The following is a 13,051-nucleotide window of genomic DNA, read 5'->3' on the forward strand; positions in this document are numbered from 1 at the left end:
AATCCCGGCTCCGCCACTTGTCATCTTGGGCAAGTCACTTAACTTCTCTTCTTAGTACAGTGCATAGCGCTTACTACAGTGCTAAGTGCTTAGTACAGTGCTCTGCGCACAGTAAGTGCTCAGTAAATACTATTGAGTGAATGAACTTCTCTGTGCCTCAGTTACCCTATCTGGAAAATGGGGATTAAGACTGTCAGCCCCACGTGAGACAACCTGATCACCTTGTTTACCGCCCCCCCCAGCGCTTAGAACAGTGCTTCGCACATAGTAAGCGCTTAACAAACCCATTATTATTAGTAGTAGTAGTAGTAGTAGTAGTAGTAGTAATAATGATAGGTGGCCTGTAAAGAAAGCAGGTGCATGGCCTGCCAAGCCAGATCATCATCATCATCAATCGTATTTATTGAGCGCTTACTATGTGCAGATGATGTCACCATCATCTTGCGTTGGTCCAAAAGGAAGCATCTACTGGGAAGGGCAGACGGGCTTTCACTTGGGCCAAGATGTCTTAATCAACCAATCAATCCTCTTCGTTGAGCGCTCTCTGCGTGCAGAGCACTACGCTGAGCACTTGGGAAAGTCCAGTATAACAGAGTTGGCCGGCACATCCTCTGCCCGTGAGATTTCGGCCCGCAGACTGAACGGATTGGTTTCGGACTTTCAGATGACGCGGACCACCTCCCCGAACAGAATCGGCTGTATGAGGCTGGAGATATTAAGCAGGAGAACGAAGCCGGGCGGGAGAGAAGGCCGGAAGAGGAGGCGGTGCGGCCTGCTATGGTACCTCCAGGTGAGAAGTGATTGCTCCCGCACGGGGCGAAACGATCGCCCTCGTTCACCCCGAGTGGTTGGTGTGGCAACCAGTGATCAGATTGGGCCCGGAGAAGAGGAGGAACTGAGGACGCCTGGGGCCTGGGACTGCCATCCCGCAGGCCCCCGGGCTAGTGCCTCCCCAAGCTGCCGTCCTCAGGGCCGACATCCCCGACCTCTGACGTCGGCCTCGCGGCTGCCGGCCTCCCCAAAAGCCCACTGGGTCTCAGATGAATGTGGACTTGGCCGGCTGTTGGGCCGGGGGTGGCGGGCAGGTGCTCTGTTTCCGGTCATTGCCGGGGAAGGAAAAGTCCGGTGGTGAGGGTGCACCTCGGCCCGGTCGGCGGGACTTAATTTGGCAAATGGCCTGGCGGTGGCCGTTCCTCAGGGACGGGCCATGGGTAGATTTCCCACCTGCTGGGTGAAGGGTGGCGAGATTAGGTAGGCAGGTTAATAATTGTAACCGTAGGGATAATAATAATAATAATAATGTTGGCATTTGTTAAGCGCTTACTATGTGCAAAGCACTGTTGTAAGCGCTGGGGGGGATACAGAGTGATCAGGTTGTCCCATGTGGGGGTCACAGTCTTAATCCCCATTTTACAGATGAGGTAACTGAGGCTCAGAGAAGTTAAGTGACTTGCCCAAGGTCACACAGCAGACACGTGGCGGAGTCGGGATTCGAACCCATGACCTCTGACTCCAAAGCCCGGGCTCTTTCCACTGAGCCACGCTGCTTCTCACCGCCGAGGGATGTGTTAAGCGCTTACCTTTTTGCCAGGCACCGTATGAAGCGCTGGAGTGGATAGAAGTAAAGCAGGTTGGACACGGTCCCTGTCCCACGGGGGGCTCACGGTCTTAATCCCCTTTTTATAAATGAGGGAACTGAGGCCAGAGAAGTGACTTGCCCAAGGTCACACAGCAGACGAGTGGGATTAGAAGCCAGGTTCTTCCGACTCCCGGGCCTGGGCTCTAGCCGTTAGGCCACACTGCTTCTCTGGGCCAAAGAGCCTTGTCCTTCTGCTCCTAACATCCCTGCTTGTCCCCAATAGTGGAGGTCAATGCTGAAGTAAAGCAAGAGGAATGCCCCGCTGGCCTGGCCCCACTGGATCCGTCTCAGCCCAGGCAGGACCGACAGCCATTCCAGAGTCGCAAGAGACCTTTTGAAGACTGCCGCGGTCGGGGTTACTATGAACACCGGGAGGACAAGAGGTGGGGGTCCCGCCGAGACCGGCGGCACGGGGGCTTCGGGGCGCTTGACTCGACTCCCCTTTTCTGGGGAGCTCCTTGAGCGAACGCCGCCTCGGCCCGGACCGCGGGCAAGACCCAGGTGCCTCAGCCGCGGTGGTTCTGGGCCCCACTGCCCGTGGCGTGGGGCGGCCGGGCTTGGGCACCGGCCCTCCAGGCCCGGGGGGCGTCTAATTTATCCTGAGAGAGGATCCGATCGGGGTCCCCTTCGGTCAGGGGTTCGCCGCTCTGGTGATGTTGCGGGGTAGGACGTTGGGGCCTTGGGTTCAGAGGTGTTTGTTGGAGGCCTGGAGTCACCCCCTTTGAACCTCCCCTCCCCATTCAGTCGTTCATTTAGTCGTATTTATTGAGCAACTACTGTGTGCCGAGCACTGTTCTAAGCGCTTGGAAAGTACAATTCAGTAATGGAGACGATCTCTGCCCCCATCGTGCCTACAGTCTAGAAGGGGGGAGACAGATATCAAAACAAGTAAACAGGTATCGATATCAATAAATAGAATTGTAATACATACGTATATACACAAGTCTTGTGTGGAGAGGGGCCGGATAAAGGAAAGGGAGCGAGTCAGGGCGACGTAGGGGGGTTGGGGAGCCGAGGAAAAAGGGGGCTTAGTCTGGGAAGGGCTCTTGGAGGAGGGGAGCCTTCAGTAGGGCTTTGAGGTGGGGAAGTGTGGTGGTTTGGCGGATGTGAGGAGGGAGGGCGTGGGCCAAGGGTCGACGGCGGGACAGGAGAGAAAGAGGCCCAGTGAGGAGGTTAGAGGCACCGGAGGAGCGGAGCGTGCGGGCTGGGTTGTAGAAGGAGAGAAGGGAGGTGAGGTGAGAGGGGACAAGGTGATGGAGAGCTTTGAAGCCAATAGCCAGGAGTTTTTGCCCACTCACGAGGTGGTTTCTGCTGGGGGTTCGGTCTGGGATTTTATTTAGAAAGGCAGTGTGGCGGGGGGTGTCAGTTGCCCTCCCACTAGGAGGTGCCTTGGTGAGGCCGGTGTCCCCACCATCTCTCCCCCTGCCCCGGGGGGCAGTCAGCCGAATCGCAGCTCCCCGGCCACAGAGTTTGGAGGGAAGCGGTGTCCGCCTCGAGCAGAGGGATTTTTTTATGTTTCACTTTCCCGGTCCGAATTGGGTGGGGAAACTTCCCGGAGCTGTTCCCGCCCCGGGCAGGGCCATCCTTAATTCCCTGGCGGGCCCAGGGCTCTCGGGGTCTGTGCGGATGAGCCCCGGTCCAGGCAGGCGGAGCCCCCGAGCCCAGTGCCCCGCGCTGCTGCCCGTGGGCGCGGCAGACTGAAGCCTGCGAGCCAGTGGCACTTCAGACGGGTCCTCCTGTGTTTGCCACAGAGGCCGGTCACCTCAGCCCCCCGCCGAGGATGACGAGGAGGAGTTTGACGACACGCTCGTGGCCATTGACACGTGTGAGTAGCCGACCCCACGCGGAGCGGGGGCGACCCCCTGGCCTCGGGTGGCTTCGGCCTCGACTGCCTGGCATCTAGCACCTCTGGGCGTTACACCCAGTCGGGTCGCCCGGATCGGGGCTCGACTTCCCTCCTTTCCCCCCATTGGAGTCACACCCAGGTGGGCCCATGGCCCTCCTGTCCGGGAAGCTTTTTCCGGGACCGGGCCTGGGTCCTGCCGACTGGGACTTTCCGAATCCGGTTCTGGTTCTGATTATCTTCGATCTGCCCCAGCGCTTAGTACGACGTTTGACATAAAGTAAGCGCTGAAAAAATGCCGTTTTTATCATTGTTATCCTTATTATTCTTGTTATTACTCATGGCTTTTGGCCAAAGGAGGAGATTGGCTTGGTTTTTTTCCTCCCCAGCTCACGAGGGTGTCTGAATCCTACTCTGCACCTGCTTTGTGGAGTTTATCTCCCTCTCGCTTGCCGGTCCCCTGGCGACCGCCCGTGACCCCCAAGAACTGGCACCGTTCGGCGGGGGTTGGCCAACAGGATCACCGGCCCGGAGGCTTGGGCGGGGGGCTCGGGTCAGCCGGGGGGCAGCGGGGGGCCTGACCCGTCCTGAGTTCGGGTGCTTGCCTTCCAGATAACTGCGACCTTCATTTCAAAGTGTCCCGGGACCGGTGTAGCGGATACCCCCTCACAATCGAGGGCTTCGCGTACCTGTGGTCCGGCGCCCGGGCCAGCTACGGAGTCCAGAGGGGCCGTGTCTGCTTTGAGATGAAGGTGAGGGGGGAGTGGGGCGATCGGTTCCCTCCCCCTTGAGTCGCTCACAGCTTGCCCCCTGGGACTTTGGGGATCAGGGGGAGGCAGGAGGGGGCCACCACCCCAGGGTTCTCCCTCAGGGGAACGGCAAGGGAGAGCGGCAGTCCGAGAGAGCTGGGATCGCCATGAGCTGAGGCCTAGAGGCCCTGCCCCTGCCGATATGCACCCGTGGCTAGGCTCGACCGGACGGTTGTTGGGGAAGTTGGTGAAGAGAAGCAGGACGAAAGGCAACAGGGTCTAATGGGGGCCCTTCTTGCCCGGTCTGTCGGCCCGGGGACGGGCAGCCATTTAGGCAGATGCCCTCTTCCCCTGCCCCCTCTCCCATCTGTCTGAGTGAGCCTTAGGCGGACTCCCGCCGAGCTCCGCTCGTTCAGTAAAACGCTTAAAGCCGGTGGCCCCAATCCCCGTGGGTGGAGGGGTCCGTCCTCCACCCATCTCACCCCGGTCCTGAATGTGCGGCCGGGCCTTCCGCCCTCAGATCAACGAAGAGATCTCCGTGAAGCACCTCCCGGCTTCGGAGCCCGATCCGCACGTGGTCCGCATTGGCTGGTCCTTGGACTCCTGCAGCACACAGCTGGGTAAGAGAGAGCACACGCGTGTGCACGGAGCAGCGAAGCAGCCGGGGCCGGGGGTAGCTTCGCCGATGCAAGCTCGTTGTGGGCAGGGATGTGCTTGTTGTTAAATTGTGCTCTCCCAAACACTTAGTACAGTATTTTGCACACAGTCTTTTAGACTGTGAGCCCACTGTTGGGTAGGGACTGTCTCTGTATGTTGCCAACTTGTACTTCCCAAGCGCTTAGTACAGTGCTCTGCACACAGTAAGCGCTCAATAAATACGATTGATGATGAAGTAAGTGCTCAGTAAATACAATAAATGATTGAAGAGAAGAGGGATTAGTGCCCTGCCTTGGGGCTGGGCACCACAATGAAACTGTCAGGCGGAGCCGGGGTTTGAGACCAGAAATAAGGGTGTTTCGATTTGAGGATTTTTTAGGTATCTGTTAAGCGCTTATTGTGTGTCACACACTGTTGTAAGCTCTGGGGTAGGTACATAATAATAAGAAGAATTTTGGTATTTGTTAAACGCTTACTGTGTGCAAAGCACTGTTCTGAGTGCTGGGGAGGATACAAGGTGATCAGGTTTTCCCATGTGGGACTCACAATCTTAATCCCATTTTACAGATGAGGTAACTGAGGCACAAGTTAAGTGACTTGCCCAAAGTCACACAGCTGACAGTTGGTGGAGCCGGGATTTGAACCCGTGATCTCTGACTCCCAAGCCCGTGCTCTTTCCACTGAGCCACGCTGCTTCTCTTACATGTTAATTGGGTCGGACACAGTCGATGTCCCACATGGGGCCCACACTAGGAGGGAGAACAGGTATTGAATCCCCATTTTACCGTTGAAGAAACTGAGCCCCAGAGAAGTGAAGTGACTTGCCCAGGGTCCCACAGCAAGCAACTGCTTGCAGAGCCGGGATTAAAACCCAGGTCCTCAGTCTCTCTGGTCTGTGCTCTTTCTCCTAAACTATGCTGTTTTTCTGTCTTAAGCCCTTACTATGTGCCAAGTGTTGTGCTAAGCCCTGGGTTTAGGCACAAGAAATCAGCCCAGATATGGTCCCTGTCCTCAGGTGCCCACAGTTTGAGGGAGGGAGAAGAGATATCTTGTCCCCATTCTCCAGGTGAGAGAAGCGTGGCCTAGTGGATGGAGCAGAGGGCTGAGAGTCAGAGGGACCTGGGTTCTAATCCCGACTCCGCCGCTTACCTGCTGTGTGACCGTGGGCAAGATACTTCACTTCTCGGGGCCTCGGTTCCCTCATCCGTAAAACGGGGTTTGAGATTGGGAGCCCTAGGTGGGACGGCGTCTGTGCCCAATCCTTGTCTCTACCCCAGGGCTCAGTACAGTTAATGATAGCATTTATTAAGCGCTTACTATGTGCAAAGCACTGTTCTAAGCGCTGGGGAGGTTACAAGGTGATGAGGTTGTCCCACCGGGGGTCGCAGTTTTAACCCCCATTTTACAGATGAGGGAACTGAGGCCCAGAGAAGTTAAGTGACTTGCCCAGAGTCACACAGCTGACAAGTGGCGGAGCTGGGATACGAACCCATGACCTCTGACTCCAGAGCCCGTGCCCTTTCCACGGAGCCACGCTGCTTCTCTACAGTTCTTGGCACATAGTAAGCCCTTAAATACCATAAGAAAAAAAAGTGAAGAAATTGAATCGTAGAAGAGTTCATTCATTCATTCATTCATTCAATCGTATTTATTGAGCGCTTACTATGTGTGCAGAGCAAGAGTTAGGTGACCACCGAAGGCCACAAGAACCCTGGTCTCTGGCCTCCCGGGCCCCAAGCTCTTAACGCTGTACTAAGCACTGGGGTGGATACGAGCAAATCGAGTTGGACACAGTCTCTGCCCCACGTGCGGCCCACAGCCTCAATCCCCGTTTTCCAGGTGAGGGAACTGAGGCCCAGAGAAGTGAGGCGACTTGGCCGAGGTCACACAGCAGACAAGTGGTGGAGCCGGGACAGCGGGAAGGGGGCGGGGGTGAGGGCCACAGTGGTTGGACGGCTCCCTGCCGCCAAGCCCCCCACACTGGAATTCAGCGGGAAGCCAGTTGTAGCAGGGGAGGTACGGCGAGGCTTAGTTGTCGTTGAGGAGGAAACCGCGGGTCAGTGAGCTGCAGGCTTCCCCATCCGCCAAGCTAGCTCTCTTCCTCCCTTCAAGGCCCTCCTGAGAGCTCACCTCCTCCAGGAGGCTTTCCCAGACTGAGCCCCTTCCTTCCTCTCCCCCTCGTCCCCCTCTCCATCCCCCTCATCTTACCTCCTTCCCTTCCCCACAGCACCTGTATATATGTTTGTACATATTTATTACTCTATTTATTTTACTTGTACCTATCTATTCTACTTATTTTATTTTGTTAGTGTGCTTGGTTTTCTTCTCTGTCTCCCCCTTTTAAACTGTGAGCCCACTGTTGGGTAGGGACTGTCTCTATATGTTGCCAACTTGTACTTCCCAAGCGCTTAGTACAGTGCTCCGCACACAGTAAGCGCTCAATAAATACGATTGATTGATTGACTTGGGCGTGCTCTGCCTCTCTCTCCCCATCCTCTCTCACCCCACCACCCCTCCCTCTTCTGCCATGGGCCCCCACCCAGGGGATACAGCCTGGGCCTGGGAATCGGAAGGACGTGGGTTCTAATGCTCGCTCCGCCCCTTGTCTGCTGTGAGACCTTGGACAGGTCACTTCACTCCTCTGGGCTTCAGCTACCTCATCTGGAAAATGGGGATTAAAGGACTAAGACAACAAGCCCCATGTGGGATGGGGCTGTATTTTATTAATGATGTGCATATAGCTATGATTCTATTTATTCTGACGGTTTTGACACCTGTCTACTTGTTTTGTTGTCCGTCTCCCCCTTCTAGACTGGGAGCCTGCCATTGGGTAGGGACCGTCTCTATATGTTGCCGACCTGTACTTCCCAAGCGCTTAGTACAGGGCTCTACACACAGTAAGCGCTCAATAAATACGAATGGGGACTGTGGCCAACCTGGCGAAGTTGTGTCTACCCCAGCGGGTAGAGCAGCGCTTGGTGCATTGTGTAGCGTTTACTAATACCATTAAAAAATAAATAAAAGATTCGGCTGGGCCCCGAGTGTGAGGACTCCTGGATGTCGTTGAGCTCTCCCAGGATCCATTGTCAGAGGCTTCCTGGGGCTCCCCGGGCTCCGGACCGGCCTCTCTGAAATGCCCTGGATGCCAGCGCGGCAGTGCCAACCGCATCGGTTGGAGTTTCAAGTCGGCCTCGGGGAAGCCCCTCCACAAGGCTCGTTCCCTCACTTTCCTTTGAGACAACCAGGGTGGGGGACTTTGATACCCAGGGCTGCCCGGAGGCGTCCACTGCCTGGGGGGTGACGGGGGCGATGGCCCCCACGGGTTTCTGAACTGACCTCCCAGCCTCGCTCCTTCCAGCTCTCTGACCAGATCAGAGAGTTCCCAATCAAACCTTAAACCTTAAAAGACCCCCAAACGAGGCAATCAGTCAGTGACTCTATTTATTTATTTATTTATTTTATTTGTACAGATCTATTCTATTTATTTTATTTTGTTAGTATGTTTGGTTTTGTTCTCTGTCTCCCCCTTTTAGACTGTGAGCCCACTGTTGGGTAGGGACTGTCTGTATGTTGCCAATTTGTACTTCCCAAGCGCTTAGTACAGTGCTCTGCACATAGTAAGCGCTCAATAAATACGATCGATGATGATGATATTTGAGCGCTTACTGTGCGCGGAGCACTGTGCTAAGCTCTTGGGAGAGGACAGAATAACAAAAGTCGGTAGACGTGCCCCTGTCTACCCTATTAGAGTGGGCTTTCTGACCTGTTCCCGCTCTGTCCTCCTAAACCCTCACCCCTCGCCCCCCCCCAAATCCCTGCCCGTTTCGGCCTCCGTGCTCACAATAAAAAGTTGGCACGTACAGGCTCTCCGTGTTCTGTCCGTCAGTCGGTCAGAGGTATTTGAGTGCTTACTCTGTGCAGAGCACTGAGCTATGCGCTTGGGAGAGTACAGTATAACAGAATTGGGAGTCACAGTCCCTGTCCACAGTTTAGAGGGGAAGGCAGATAGAAAAATAAATTGCAGCTAAGGAAGAATGGCAGGGTATAAGGGTATATTCATAAGTTTGCGGGGCATTTATCATCATCATCATCATCATTCGTATTTATTGAGCGCTTACTATGTGCAGAGCACTGTACTAAGCGCTTGGGAAGTACAAATTGGTAACATATAGAGACAGTCCCTACCCAACAGTGGGCTCACAGTCTAAAAGGGGGTACACATAAGAGGGTATATATATAAAAGGGGGTATATATATAAATATATATATATATATACATATATATTTATAGGCACGTGTGTGTTTAGCTTGTCCTCTAGACTGTAAGCTTGTTAAGGGCAGGGAATGCGTCTGCTAATTCTATTGTACACGTGTATATATATAATACAATATATATATATATATATATATATATATATATATATTTGTGTGGGGGTGTATGTAATAATAATGATGGCATTTATAAAGCACTTACTATATGCAAAGCACTGTTCTAAGCACTGGGGAGGTTACAAGGTGATCAGGTTGTCCCACAAAGGGCTCACAGTCTTAATCCCCATTTTACAGATGAGGTAACTGAGGCACAGAGAAGTTAAGTAACTTGCCCAAAGTCACACAGCTGACAATTGGTAGAGCCGGAATTTGAACTCCTGACCTCTGACTCTAAAGCCCATGCTCTGGCAAGTGTAGGACTATGGGGATTTGTATTTTTGCAAGTAGAGTAGGGAACTGGTCAGGGAATCCAATCTTCTCAGGGATTGAGTAGAAAAAGAAGAGGGAATCATTACCCATTTATTATTTATAATCCCCGACTACGCGTCCTCGTGTTGGTCTTCACACCGGCATTCCCAAGCAGCCTCCGCTGCTGCACAGGTCAACCGGGAGCGCGGCAGGGGCACCGTTACCGTTTCCGCCCGGCTCTTTGAAGCCGGCCGGAGGGCCGCCGCGGCCACTGGAACCTGACCGCGTCTCTTGGTCCGTCCCCAGGAGAAGAGGCCTTCTCTTACGGCTACGGGGGAACCGGGAAGAAATCCACCAACTGCAGATTCGAAAACTACGGCGAGACGTTCGCCGAGAACGACGTGATCGGCTGCTTCGTGGTAAGGCCCCGCTCTCTGGCCGGGCTCCCCGTCGGAGGGGCCGGGGCCGTTGGATGGGACCGCCCGGAGCCCAGGGAGGAATACCGGGCTCCCTCGCTGTGATTTTGTGTGCCCCCTTGGAAAGGAGGAGCCGGGCTCCGGGCCGGCAGTTGGCATGGGGATGACGGATTGGCCCGGGAGCGGTGTCAGGGCGTTCCTTCATGGTGTCAGGAGTCCGGCCCAGATCGGTGGCGGTTTCCGAGCCCTAAGACTCATAGCCCTGGCCAACAGAGCCCTGAGGATTAGTTTCCTTATCCCCTCCCTCTCCCTGGGTCGGGGCCCTCCTCAGCCCTCAATCCGGCCTGCCGGCAGGCTGGGCTTCCTCGCACAAAAACCGCACCCACCCCCCTGGGCACGGGGCAGAGGGCACCGCCAGCCAGGGCCACGGCGAGGGCGCTGAGCGGGCAGCGTTCTGGAGGCGGAACTGACAAGATTTGGTTGACGGGCTCATCGTAGGGGTTGAGAGAGAGGGAGGAGTAATGGGTACTGCCAAGGAAGCAGGCCTGAGAGCGGGGAATAATAATAATAATGATGGTATTTGTTAAGCACTTACTATGTGGCAAGCGCTGGGGAGGATACAAGGTGATCAGGTTGTCCCACGTGGGGCTCACAGTCTTCATCCCCATTTTACCAATGAGGTAACTGAGTCACTGAGAATCAATCAATCAATCATATTTATTGAGCGCTTACTGTGTGCAGAGCACCGTACTAAGCGCTTGGGAAGTACAAGTTAAGTGACTTGCCCAAAGTCACACAACTGACAAGTGGCGGAGCCGGGATTTGCACCCACGACTTCTGACTCCAAAGCCCGCGCTCTTTCCACTGAGCCACGCTGCTGTGAGCCCGTTGTTAGGTAGGGACCGTCTCTGTGAGCTGCCAGCTTGTACTTCCCAAGCGCTTAGTACAGTGCTCTGCACACAGTAAGCGCTCAATAAATACGATTGAATGAATGGATGAATGGTGTCAGCCACGATGGGAATGTCAGGAGGTAGACAGGATGTGGGAGGGAAGCCCGGGGGTTCCTTTGGACGCTCCGCATCAGGCGACCCACGGAGAGATGCTCGGCCACAGAGGAGGAGAGAGATCGGGGCCGGAGAGGTGTGGGAGCCACCTGCCTAGAAGCGGCCGTTGAAACCTTGAGAGCAAATCAAGCGATGGTAATTATTACTGTTGAGTGCTTACTATGTGCAGGGCACTGTACTAAGCTCTCCAGAGGGTATGCTACAATAGAATTTGCAGGCATGTTCCGGAGCGAACGAGCTGCCCGAGGGGCTGAGTGTCAAGTGAGGAGAGAGGGGGCCCAAAATTCATTCATTCAATTGCATTTATCGAGCGCTTACTGTGTGCGCAGCACTGTACTAAGCGCTTGGGAAATACAAGTTGGCAACATATAGAGACAGTCCCTACCCAACAGTGGGCTTACAGTCTAGAAGGGGGAGGGTCAATCAATCAATCAATCAATCAATCGTATTTATTGAGCGCTTACTACGTGCAGAGCACTGTGCTAAGCGCTTGGGAAGTACAAATTGGCAACATATAGAGACAGACCCTACCCAACAGTGGGCTCACGGTCTAGGAGGGGGAGGGTCAATCAATCAATCAATCGTATTTATTGAGCGCTTACTATGTACAGAGCACTGTACTAAGCGCTTGGGAAGTACAAATTGGCAACATATAGAGACAGTCCCTACCCAACAGTGGGCTCACCGTCTAAAAGGGGGGAGACAGAGAACAAAACCAAACATACTAACAAAGTAAAATGAATAGAACAGCTATGTACAAGTAAAATAAATAAATAGAGTAATAAATATGTACAAACATATATACATATATACAGGTGCTGTGGGGAAGGGAAGGAGGTAAGATGGGGGGGATGGAGAGGGGGATGAGGGGGAGAGGAAGGAAGGGCCTCAGTCTGGGAAGGTCACCCGCAGGAAGAGGGAGGAAGGCAGAAGACCTTGACGGAGGAACCGTTCAATCCGCCAGTCGATCGAATTTAGCGAGCGCTTACCCTATGCCGAGCACTGTACTAAGCGCGTGGGAGTGAATGGTACAACAGAGTCGGTAGACACGTTCCCTGCCCGCAGCGAGCTTACATAGTAGATCGAACGGTGCTTTCAAGAGAAAACGTGTCCACAGTGCCAAAGGCAGCCCAAGACATCGAGGAAGTTGCCACTGTAGCTCCCCTCTAGATCGGGCGCTTGTTTTGGACAGGGAATGTGGAGAAGCAGCATGGCCTAATGGATAGATCCTGGGTCGGAAGGACCTGAGTTCTAATTCCGACTCCGCCACCTGTCTGCCGTTTGACCTTGGGCGAGTCGCGTAACTTCTCTGGGCCTCAGCTACCTCATCTGGGAAGTGGGGATTAAGACTGTGAGCCCCAGGTGGGATGGGGACCTTGTCCAACCTGATTTGCTTGTTGTACCCACTCCCAGCACTTAGTACAGTGCCGGGCATATAGTAAGCACTTAAGGAGTACGGTAGTTATTATTATTGTTAGTATTATTGGTATCATTGATCGACTGAGTGGAGTCTGGGGGGTTTGGCATAAGGAAGAGGATCGGGTACCTTGGGGAGGAGGGGACGGAAGACAGAGGAGAGCAAGTGGAGGCCGTGGGTTGTTGGAAGAATTTGGACAGGAATTCATTCATTCATTCATTCAATCGTATTTATTGAGCGCTTACTATGTGCAGAGCACTGTACTAAGTGCTTGGGAAGTACAAGTCGGCAACATAGAGAGACGGTCCCTACCCAACAGCGGGCTCACAGGCTAGAAGGGGGAGACAGACAACAAAACAAAACATATTAACAAAATAAAATAAATAGAATAAATATGTACAAGTAAGGGAGAAGGGAGTTGGGGCGATTGGCGTCTGCCAACTCTGTTGTAGTGGGCTTTCCCAAGCTCTTCACTGGTAGTGTTCCACACACAGTATAGGCTCCGTGAATAACGTTGACTGATGGCACAGAAAGTTTTTTAGGAAAGGGGAAAGGGCAGAGGGCAAGGAGCCGTTGGAGAGCGAGCG

The 13,051-nt window shown here is 54.0% G+C and overlaps 1 protein-coding gene across 1 annotated transcript in view; it reads left to right on the top strand.

Annotated features, from left to right (window-relative positions):
• The window catches only part of HNRNPUL1 (heterogeneous nuclear ribonucleoprotein U like 1), a 38,260-nt gene that overhangs the window by 8,577 nt on the left and 16,632 nt on the right, over positions 1-13,051 (top strand). Inside the window, 6 exon segments of the mRNA XM_038767255.1 lie at positions 665-790; positions 1,863-2,022; positions 3,391-3,464; positions 4,095-4,234; positions 4,752-4,851; positions 9,874-9,986. Coding sequence (XP_038623183.1) covers positions 665-790; positions 1,863-2,022; positions 3,391-3,464; positions 4,095-4,234; positions 4,752-4,851; positions 9,874-9,986 — 713 coding nt within the window.

Source organism: Tachyglossus aculeatus, chromosome 26 (assembly GCF_015852505.1).
Source record: "Tachyglossus aculeatus isolate mTacAcu1 chromosome 26, mTacAcu1.pri, whole genome shotgun sequence".
Taxonomy (NCBI): domain Eukaryota; kingdom Metazoa; phylum Chordata; class Mammalia; order Monotremata; family Tachyglossidae; genus Tachyglossus; species Tachyglossus aculeatus.